The 12,061-nt window shown below is 34.0% G+C and overlaps 1 protein-coding gene across 4 annotated transcripts in view; it reads left to right on the forward strand.

Moving 5' to 3' along the window:
* Nucleotides 1-12,061, forward strand: part of Bltp3b (bridge-like lipid transfer protein family member 3B) — a 92,211-nt gene that overhangs the window by 28,094 nt on the left and 52,056 nt on the right. For 3 of the 4 annotated variants that reach the window (XM_015482886.2, XM_048803322.1, XM_048803330.1), the window contains exons 2-4: nucleotides 2,585-2,747; nucleotides 4,007-4,045; nucleotides 7,338-7,429. In XM_015482886.2, the coding sequence (XP_015338372.1) occupies nucleotides 2,585-2,747; nucleotides 4,007-4,045; nucleotides 7,338-7,429 (294 nt within the window). Of the gene's footprint in view, nucleotides 1-577; nucleotides 597-2,584; nucleotides 2,748-4,006; nucleotides 4,046-7,337; nucleotides 7,430-12,061 lie in introns of those variants that run through there. The other variant, XM_048803320.1, reaches the window with a different exon arrangement.

Genomic DNA, 12,061 nt, shown 5'->3' on the forward strand with positions numbered 1-12,061 from the left:
GCCTAGAAATGTTGGGCTTTATTGTACTTTAAAGCTGATTCATTCAATTCATAAAAAGCTTCCGGATTCTGTATGTATATAGTGATTTGTTGTTTGTTCTTAGGACTTTATGTTTAGGTTAGGTGCTGTAATGGTATGAAGGTTAGTATGTCTTGGCTACTTTGGAAGATTGCTCTACTGAATGGGGATATTAACAGGCGATTGGATCAGGGTGTTTGGTAGTAGCTAGGTATTTAGGAGCCCTATAGACAGCCTCAAAACATTCACCTGTTTGCATTTAGACAATTACACGTAATGGAAGACGTAATGCTTGGGATGAAAGTTGCGGGGTAGGGGAAGGAAGGTGCTCTTAAAAAGAAAGGAGAGAGAGAGAGATAGATTAGAGGAGAATGGAAAGAACAATAAAACTTGAAACGGGAAAGAAAGAAAGAATAAAAGGGGAGAAAAGAAAAAAGAGAAGGAAAAAAAAAATGAAGTCTTAGAGATCCATTTTCTTCTCTTCCAGTAGGCGGAGCTGTGCCCTCCGAGCCGAGCTTCTGCCCTCTATGTGCTGACAGCAGTCCCTGTAAGGCGGCTCCTGGGAGTCTCTCAATTCTGTTAGTCCAGCGCCGTTTTACTTCTCTGGCCCCTCTCCCCCTTCCTCCTGCCAGCCAGCCAGCCAGGTCCTGTTCACAGGAGGCGGTTCCCCAAGGATCTGGTTACACTTGCAGCCCCACCGTGTGCCCTGTTTCCCAAACGACTGAGCACTCTCTCTGTCATTCATCTAAGCTCCAGTGCTGTGGAGTGGTGATCTGGGAACCAACAGTAATTTTTCCGGACCCCTTTGGTGGGCACGCCCCCGGAAACTGGCGGCTAATGATTGGTATTCTTGTTGACATGTAAAGCTTGTAAATGACTCAGGACATGTAGTTGCTTTAATATTTAACTTCAAAAGAAATAATTAATTTTGTCATTGGTTTTACTTTCACAAAAGTAATTGCTGGGTAAAGTTAGCAATTTTTCACTTTTTAGGGTTGTTTTGGGGATTAAGTAATGTATATCAAAGTATCTCAAAATACCTTTGATGTGTATTATAAATAGTTGTGACAGTAGGCAAATAGATTCAAGTTTTTTGTTTTGTTTGTTCATTCAAAAGTGGAGATAAAATTAATATTGACCGGAGCTGGGGTTGTGGCTCAGTGGTAGAGCACTTGCCTCGCACGCATGAGGCACTGGGTTCAATCCTCAGCACCACATAAAAATAAATAAATAAAGATGTTCTGTCCATCTACAACTAAGAAAAACATTCTTTTAAAAAAATTAGTATTGGGGGCTGGAGATGTGGCTCAAGCGGTACCGCGCTCGCCTGATATGTGTGCGGCCTGGGTCCGATCCTCAGCACGCCACATACAAACAAAGATGTTGTGTCCGCTGCCTAGAACTGAAAAATAAATATTAAAATTCTCTCTCTCTTTAAAAAAAAAAAAAAGAAAGGTTGACGCAGGATCATAAGATTTTAAAAATAAATAAATAAAAAAAATTAGTATTGACCCTAAGGAGTTAGCATAGGAATTAAGTGCAGTAGTCATGCATGCAGAGAGTAAACCCATGGCACACAGTAAACCCTTAGAACATGTTCATTGTTATATTAACTGTTATTGTTTCTTTTTTTTTTTTTTTTTTTGGAGCTAAAATATTTTTACTGGGCTGGAACATAGCTCAGTGATGGGGTGCTTGCCTACTGTGCATGAGGCCCTGGGTTTGATCTCTGGCACTGGCATTGCAAAAAAAAAAAAAAAAAAAGAAAAATCAAGGCCTCGTCTGATATTTGCCACTTTTCCTTAGGCCTTTTATCATTCAGTTATCTTAACTCCTATAAAAAGGATAATTGATGTTTGTACAGCTAATTCAAGATTTTAAATAATTTATATCATTTAAATAATTGATATTTTAAAGTATCACACAGAAAACACCAAGATTGGTTTCTAAATAGAGTTGCATAATCTTCTTCTTCAGAGACTTTTAAAAACAATTTGTATGTTCCAGAATTTATTCTGAAATGATTAAGATCAGTTTCTAATACCAGGAATCACCAGATAATTCTAAAAGGAGTACTGTTGTCCTTTAACCATTATTCTTGTGATAATGAATGATATCTGTTGCTGCTGGCTGCTGCAACTGCTTCTTCTGCTAAAAGGTTCCCTCATTCCCTTACCTTCTTTGTAGCTTGGTTAGTAGAATAGGACTCTCCCTTTTTGTGATGTAGTCTGTAGTGAAATGTCATCCCCACTGTTTGCATAGTGCATGGAAAATAGTGATAGTTACTCACTAAATACTGAACTAAATACTTAAAGGAAAGTAAGAATGAGAGCTTGATTGTTTATGGGAATATGACATTCAAATGTGTGCCACCCAAACTGTAGGGCTTTGTATAAAAGAGCTACAAATATGAGAAATCAAAACAACAACAAAACACATTGAACATGGATTAAGCAGAGCCCATTTCTGTTGTTTTGTGGTTCTTTAATGCTCCGTATATTTGCAAGAATGATGCTGGCATACAGTAACTGACACTGAAACAAATGTAACATATATTCTCTTTCAGATTTACCAAAAATTTATCTCCTGACAAGATAAATCTAAGTACTCTTAAAGGAGAAGGTGAACTGAAGAATTTGGAGTTGGATGAAGAAGTGCTCCAGAATATGTTGGATTTGCCCACATGGCTTGCTATCAACAAAGTTTTTTGTAATAAAGCATCCATTAGGGTAAGACTTTATTATCTGTGGAGAGCATATTATATTATCATTTTTAAATTATCTCTTTTAAAATAAGTATTTTGTTTTAAATCATTATATAAAGAAGTCCTTTATTGAAAGAAAAACTCTTTGCAAGAAATATTTATGATATGTACTTACAAATATAAAGTCAATATTAATATGCATAGATTTTAATTTTGTTTAAATATGATTTTATAAATATTTTAAGTAAAATCATTAATTTGTTAGTCGTAAAATGATTGCTTCAGGTTGACCCATATTCAAAGACAGTTTTTTTTTTTTCATAATATTACCAAATGAAACTTTTTTTTCCTCTTCTTTCTTTTTGTGGTGCTAGGGATCAAACTTGGGACCTCATGCATGCTAAGCAAGCTTTCTACCATTGCGCTATATCACCAGCCCTAAATGAGACTATTTAAATTTGTAGCAAGTAATATTAACTGAAACTGAAAACATGAGAACTGTTATTTCTTATTGTACATATTATGCTTTTATTTGGAATTTTGCCTGTTTGTCATTTGTTTCTTCTTCATTTTGAAAAATTTAAAGGTTTCTATTTACTGTTTTTACCATATTCCCTACTTACTCTTAAGTTGTTATTATCTTTGTTGATTTGTATCATTTCTTGCTCTTAATGATCAGTCTTAGTTTGAGAGTCTGCTTACTTGAAATACACTGCATGCTAATTTTTTTCACAAAATTAAAATTTGGGTTTCTAAGAAAAGATTGAAGAAATTTCCTATATCCTTTTATTGGTAATCTTTAATTTTGGTTCCATCCTCCATAAACCTAATACCTATACAGACTTGACATTTTTAGTGCAGGGTATAGTTGAGCCTTAATTTTTTGTATTGCCTGAATTTTACATTAATGGCCTTAACTTTTTTTATTTCTTTGAATATCTATAAAAATATTGATCAGGATTCTGTTAAATAAACAGCAGTGATTATGCTTTGCTGGGAACTCTTAATTTAAATCATGAAATTAAAATATGTTTTTAAGGACTGGGAAAAACATAAAAGAACTTGAAATTTTTATTTAGTCAACTAAGTTAGTTGTATTTTCTTATAGGTACATCTGATTTTAAAAGTATGAATAAGCTGTGTAGTTCATTATTTTTCAATTTAAGAAAAAAATCATCCAATAGAATTTGGTGTCTGTCAGTATATAAAAATAGTAACTATGTTGATTACTGTTTTAGGTTTTTTTTTTGTACTTTATTTTAAAGAAAAATTTTTTTTCTGTAGATCCCCTGGACAAAACTGAAAACACATCCTATCTCTTTGGTGAGTTTTGATAATTTTTATAAATAAACATTTATATATGTCAGTTATCTACTATGTTAGTATTTTGGTTTGTGGGATTTTCCACCCACTAGCTTTCCTCTTATTTGATTTGATTTTTTTCAACCCTTATATGAGAAGTTTGAATTTTAAAAGGAGAGCATAAAGTTTTTCAGATCTAAAATATTATTGGTATATTTTTAAAAAATTTAAGTGCTTTATGGTTATACATAATATTGGGGTTCATTTTTACTAAATTATACAAGCATGAAATATTATTTGTTCCAATTCAGTTCCTAATACCTATCCTTTTCCTTCTTTTCTCCCTCCCCTGTTTTCTTTTCCCTACTTTATTGGGAATTTATTTCTATTTATTTATAGTTAAAAAATATAGATATACATAAAGGTGAAATCCATTGTGGTATATTCACATATGTATGTAGAGTCTACTGTGAACAGAGAGCATTTTTGATTTACATAGGATAGTTTGGATAGTTTCATTGGACTCTTCCTCCCTTTTCCCATCTTTCCTTTCTTCCTTAATCCCTTTCCTCTACTCCACTGATGTCCTATTTTCATGTGATTTCCCCACACTCCTACTTTTTAAATTTTTTTAAACTTATTTTGGTCTAGTGTATATGAGAGAACTATTTGATCCTTGACTTTCTGGGTCTGGCTTATTTCACTTGGCACAATATTCTCCAGTTCCATTCATTTACTAGCCAGTCCCATAATTTCATTCTTCTTTATGGCTAAATCAAACTCCATTTTGAATATATATCACATTTTCTTTATCCATTCATCTATCAATGGACATTTGGACTGGTTCCATATGAATTGGTATATTTTATAGCATCATTTAACTATTGACATACTGTGAAATTCTTCTTTTAATAACATGTAATCCAGATCTTTCTGTGTGTTTAGGTTTACTGATCTAGTAAATTAAGTAATGCATTCTTTAATATCTTTGTTTTTTGAAGAAAATTTATTTTTTCATCATTTATTAATTTATTCTGTAATTTTTTTCCAATGGTAGAAATTGAATCCAGAACCTTGAGCCTGCTAAGCTTGTACTACCAGTTAGTTATACTCACAGTTCCATAAATATTATACATATATGTAGTATAACTTGTCATTCTTCTGGTTATACATAATGTAGAATTACATTGGTTGTATAATCATATCTGCACATAGGACAGTGATATCCAATTCATTCTACTGTCTTTCCCATTCTCATCCACCTTCTCTTCCCCCCATTTCCCCCCTGTTCAATATGGTGACCCCACCACTACCACCACCACTACCCCTGCATTGTTAGTAAGCATCCACATATCAGAGAGAACATTCAGCCTTTGTTTTTTCGGGATTGGCTTATTTCACTTAGCATGATACTCTCCAGTTTCATTCATTTACTGGCAAATGCCATCATTTCATTCTTCTTTATGGCTGAGTAGCATTCCATTGTGATTAGACACCACATTTTCTTTATCTATTCAACTGTTGAAGGGCACATAGGTTGGTTCCATAACTTAGCTATTATGAATTGAACTGCTGTGAACATTGATGTGGCTGTGTCATTGTAATATGCTCATTTTAAGTCCTTTGGGTATACAACTGTGGAGTGGGATAACGGGGTCAAATGGTGGTTCCATTTCAGGTTTTCTGAGGAATCTTCATACTGTTTTCCAGAGTGGTTGCACCACTTCGCAATGTATAAGTGTACCTTTTTCAACATCCTCACTAATATTTATTGTTACTCTTATATTTTATTTTTTTAAAGAGAGAGAGAGAAAGAAAGAGAGAGATTTTTAAAAAAACATTTATTTATTTTTTTTAGTTTTCGGCGGACACAACATCTTTGTATGTGGTGCTGAGGATTGAACCCGGGTTGCACGCATGCCAGGCGAGCGCGCTACCGCTTGAGCCACATCCCCAGCCCTCTTTTCACATTCTTGATTGCTTCGTTTGCTGTGAAGAAGATATTTAGTTTGATTCCATCCCATTTGTTGATTCTTGATTTTACTTCTTGTGCTTTCAGAGTAAAGTTTTTGTTTAGGAAGTCACTTCCTAAGTTGACATGATGTAGATTTGGGCCTGCGTTTCCTTTAATTAGGTTCAGGGTTTCTAGTCTAATGCCTAGGTCTTTGATCCACTGTGAGTGTGCAGGGTGAGAGACACAGGGGTTTAATTTCATTTTGCTACATGTGGATTTCCGGTTTTCCCAGTACTATTTGTTGAAGAGGCTATCTTTTCTCTATTGTATTTTTATGGTGCCTTTGTTTATATGAGGTAATTGTATTTATATGGGTTTGTCTCTGTGTTTTCTATTCTGTACCATTGGTCTACATGTCTGTTTTGGTGCCAAAACCATGCATTTTTGTTCTTATAGCTCTGTAGTATAATTAAGGGTTTGGTATTGTGATGCCTCCTGTTTCACTTTTTTTTGCTAAGGATTGCTTTGGTTATCATAAATATTTATTAAGCATCTGTTTTGTGCCCTGAGGGAACTTATATTTTAATAGAGGTGACCAACTGAATGAGTACACAATAAAATAAGATTTAAGTTCAGATAATGATAAATGTTGCATATAAAATAGAGAATGAGAATGACCAAAGTGGTTAATGATGACTACTAACAATGTTTGCTCTTTATTCAAGGGGGTAGAAGAAAAAACTCTGGGAAAGAACTTTTTTCATATGGGATTATTTATTTTTTCATATTTTTTACTTACTTCATACTTTGATTAGTTATGTCTCAGATAGCTATAAGCCCTTTATGGGTGGTTCAGTTCTATTCATTACTATGTAATTAATTTATCAACTAATAATATACCTGTGTTTTAAAAATTTTTAGTTGTAGATGAACACAGTATCTTTATTTTGTTTATTTAGTTTTTTTATGTGGTGCTGGGGATCGAACCCATTGCCTCATGCATGCTAGGCAAGTTCTCTACCACTGAGCCACAACTCTAGCACATACATCTGGGTTTAGAGATTATGTGTTCATAAATTCTGATGTCCTCATCAGTTAGTGGCTACTTCTGATTGTTTTTCTCCTGTACTTATAGAATATTCACAACTTTTCCACTAGATAAATGCCTTGAGATAGGACTGAATACTTTGTTTTCCTTTCTGATATTTGTTTTTTTAGAATTTTAATGTTACTTAAGACTTTCTTCATTTACTGTTTAATTTGCTCTCAAAGAAATGAAAGAGAAAATAATAAAATAATACTTTCATAAAACAAAGAAAATATCTAATATTTTGTTTACATTTTTAACATTCTTACCAGTCTCTAGATAAAGTGATAATGGAAATGAGTACATGTGAAGAACCAAGAGCCCCTAATGGCCCATCACCAATAGCAACTGCTTCAGGACAAAGGTGAGCTATTTCCATTAATATTTGTGACTATCAAAGTGAGTTCTTTTCATTAGTTGGTTCTGTTATCTGCAGTATCAGAACATAAAATAAAATCTCTTAATCTCAAAAGCCCTACTATAGTCACTTCTCCCATCAAATATCTTACAGATTTAGTTGTATACATTGCAAAAGTAGCAGCTGATTTTTAGCGCTTTGGACTCATCTTGATTTCCTTACTATTAAGTACTAATGATTATCCAAGGCAGAACAGCTGCAGAAAATGGAAGCAGAAGAGCTTAGGCATTCTATAAATGACATAATTTCTTATTTTCTGAATACAGCAGTTTTCTGTGGCTTTAGTTACCCATGGTCAACTATAGCCTGAAAATATTAAATGGAAATTTACAGAAACAAATAATTCATAAGTTTTAAATTCTACACCATTATGAATAGCATGAAATCTTGATGCCTCCAATGGAAATGTGAGTTATCCTTTTGTCCAATGTACCCCTGCTGCCCACCCATTTGTTACTTGGTAGCTGTCTTGAGTTATTAGATCCATGGTCAAGGTATCACAGTGCTGTGTTCAAATGAAGCAGGAGGATTGTAAGTTTGGGGGTAGCCTTAACAACTTAGTGAGGCCCTAAGCAACTGAGTGAGTCCTTGTCTGAAAAATTTTTAAAAATGTAGCTGAGTTGTTAAGCAGCCCTGTATTCAATCCCCAGTATCAAAAAAAAAAGAAAAGAAAAAAGAAAAAGATGCGGGTTAAGAGGTTAAGTCACAATGCCCAAGTCATTCGCCTTATCTTATCTCATGACATATGCATTATATCATCTCACATTATCACAAAAAGGTGAGTACAATATAGTAAGGCATTTTGAGAGACATTTTTTCTGTTTTGTTATTAGATATTTTATTATTATTATTAGATATTTTGTTATTAGATATTTTGTTGTTAGATATTGTTGCTTAAGTTAGAAATGAAACTTTATCTTAGGTATGGATGTATTGGAAAGACATAGTGTATAGGTTCAGTACTATTCATGATTTCAGGCATTCATTGTGGGGGAGTCATGGAATATATTTCTTTCAGATAATGGGGTACTATAATTTCTCTGCATTATCATTTCTTATCAATGAAACTTTAAAAGATTAGTGGTATCTTAATAAATTACAGACCTTTTATATTTAATTCATTAAATATAAAATGTTCACACTTTCCACAGGTTGGATTTCGAAAGATGAAAGTTAGGTGCTAATGAGGTGGGAGCATGAGGACCGATTTGTAAAACCTTTTTGAAAAATTAAAATTGTTCTTCAAAAACTTACTTGTTTGTTTTTTTACACTGAACACTTGGATCAGGCTGGGGATGTAACTCAGTAGAATAGTCTTGTCTGGCATATACAAGGCTCTGGATTTGATCCTCAGCACTGGAAAATAAAAAATTAAAATAAATTCGGAATTTGTGCTTTACATCATTTCCAGGCAGGATTTCTGCATTATTTTTGGATTCACATGAAATGCCCACATGTATTTTAATGTAATCTGCTTCCTGAAGTTGTGTGACATGGCAACCCTGAACATCTAGTATTCTCAGTGCTGTGTAAAGCTATTGATAAAATTCTTTAAATGAATGTGGTGCACGTAGACACCCTCACTCATTTCTGTTTTACAAAGGTTGAACCACCTTTATATTAGTGCATTCTTTGAGAATATCTACAGTCTGATCAATATCTTTTCATATGGGAATCTAATGATGATTCTTCTGCTGCTAAGAGTTGACTGAAGGCCATACGGTATTTATCAAATGTATGGTTTTATGTTTGGACTACAGGTGACAGAGAAAAGAACTTTCACATTAACTTGTTTTTAATTTGTGCTTCATCTAGCAACTTGAGATTTTAAAGATTAGATTGTGATTTCAAGTGTAATAGAGTAATTGGTCTTCAGATTGGCTTGTCAGAATTGGAGAAAAAGTAGAAATGATTTAGTTACTGAAAGAAGAAAATTGAAAATTTATATTAAAGACTTATTTTAATTAAACATGGCAGAAGTGAATCATTTTGTTCTTGTGCACTTAGTGTAGTTCTTCCTAATTTATGGATTTATAATATCAATAAATTATTATTTTGGCTTTTTAATCATATGGTAATTATCCTTACATATATATTTTTTAATTAGTTGTTGATGGACCTTTGTTTTATTTATTTGTATGTGGTGCTGAGAATCAAACCCAGTGCCTCACTCATGCTAGGCAAGCGCACTACCACTGAGCCACAACCCCAACCCTATCCTTATATTTTGACATTAATACAAAGTCTGGCAGTATGGTTAATCTATTTTGGTGTCTTCCAGACTTGCCTGATTGTAACAACTGGTTGGGTGCATATTAAGTCATCAGAGTCTTTAAAGTTCCTTCTCTTGAAATTTTGATCCATTAGGTCTGGAATGAGTATCAAAAATATGTTTGTTTGTTTTTTAAAACCCAGTGCAGTGTCACTGCCAGTAGTCTCAGCCATTCAAGATGTTGAGGCAGAAGGATTGCAAGTTCAAGGCTATTCTGGGCAACTTAGTGACACCTTGTGTCAAAAAAAAAAAGGATCAGAGATATAACTCAGTGGTAGAATACCCTTGTGTTCCATCTCCCATACCACCAAAAATTATAAATATTGAATACGTATTTTCAACAGTCCCTGTAAGCATGTAATGTAGGGCAACACTGATCCTTTTCTTTCTAGCTAAGAGATTAAAAAAAGAGAAACAGACTGGCCCTTCCCTATGTAGACTGATAATGTTACGCAGAGTAATTTCTACAAAGTTTAATACAAAGTCTAGTAAACTTTTTAAAATAATTTTTTAAATATTTATTTTTTAGAAGTAGTTGGACACAATACCTTTATTTTGTTTATTCTTATGTGGTGCTGAGGATCGAACCCAGGGCCTCGCACGTGATGGACAAGCGCTCTACCGCTGAGCCACAACCCAAGCCCCCCCAAAGTCTAGTAAACTTTTTAAGTTGAGAAATGTTCAAACTGTGAAGAGACCTATTTGTAAGCTAGAATTCTATCTTTCAAATTTTATTGAATTTTAGCATAACCTAAAAAGTATAGACTTTAGCTAGCACTGTGGCACACTATGTTAATTGGGAGGTTCAGGCAGGAGGATAGAAAGTTCAAGACTAGCTTCAGCAACTTAGTGAGGCCCTAAACAATTTAATGAGACCCTGTCTCAAAATAAAAATAAGGCTGGGGATTTGGCTCATATAAGTGCCCCTGGGTTCAATCCCCTGTGTCTACTAAAAAAATAAACTTTAGTCATTGATTCAGTCTTCGTCCTTTTGACAGTGGATTCTACAATATGGATTGCAACTTATTTATTTACTTATTTTTGGTGCTAGGGATTAAATCCAGGCGTTCATGCTTGCTAGGCATGTACTCTTTCACTGAGTTATACCACCATCCCCATCCCATGTGTTCTAATTCTGTGTACATTTAAAAATGTTATAGTTCAGGGCTGGGATTGTGGCTCATTTTGTAGAGCGCTCTCCTAGCGCGGGTGGGACCCGAGTTCGATCCTCAGCACCACATAAAAATAAAGGCATATTGTTGTGTCCATCTACACCTAAAAAAAAAAAAAAAAAAAAAAAAAAAAGTTCAGACTGGGATTGTAGCTGGGTTGCAGAACACATGACTTAAGACCCTGGGTTCAATACCAGCATTAAAATATATATAGAACAGGTAAGGTTGGATTATTCCAAAAGGATATTCCCACATAATTATTACAAAAGTATTTTTTTCTAACTCTTAAGAATATTTCTATCTTAAGTAACCAATATTTGTCCTTAGGATAAAAGAAGTTCTTAGATGCTGATGAGTTCTCATTGTTTATTTCTCAATTTTCTAAACTCAGTAGACGAACACTTTGTTTTATAACAGAATTACCTCAGACAAGCCAATGAGTGTGTAAATTACCATATTTGCATCATTTTACCTAAGGTAATAGCAATTTTTTGAGCAGGTATTGTTTTATTTTACAGATGAAGAAATTGAGGCTCAGAGCCTCAATATTTATTAATGATAATCTACTACTATTATCAGTAATTCTGTAAGTGATAGTTATATTTAAATTTTTTTTTTAGTTGTAGAAAGACACACATCTTTATTTTTATTTATTTATTTTTATGTGGTACTGAGGATTAAACCCAGTGCCTCACGCACACTAGGCAAGTGCTCTGCTGCTGAGCTACAGCCCCAGCCCCCAAAGTGTTACTTTATTTAAAAGATGTGTTATCTAACTGGGTATGGTGGTGTATGCCTGTAGACCTAGCTACTTGGGAGACTGAGACAGGAGAATCACCTGTGTCCGAATGTTTGAGACTAGTTCTGGGCAACATAGCAAACACCTGTCTCAAAAAAAAAAAAAAAGGAAAAGGAAAAAAAGTCCCCTGAGGCTTGAAAAGTAATTTACTTATTCATTAAGATAGCAAGTCAAGAAGAAGAGCAGTAGTAGATATGGGGAGGGTTTTAGATGATGGGCTCTCTTTTAGATATGTTGTGTTTGTAATGTGTGTGAGACAGCCAGGTGGAGAGATTTGATGGACAATTTGAATTTTACTGAAGTCATAGTAAGAGATCTGGATAGAGATATAAAAT

The sequence above is a fragment of the Marmota marmota genome, unplaced genomic scaffold (genome assembly GCF_001458135.2).
Source record: "Marmota marmota marmota unplaced genomic scaffold, marMar, whole genome shotgun sequence".
Classification (NCBI taxonomy): domain Eukaryota; kingdom Metazoa; phylum Chordata; class Mammalia; order Rodentia; family Sciuridae; genus Marmota; species Marmota marmota.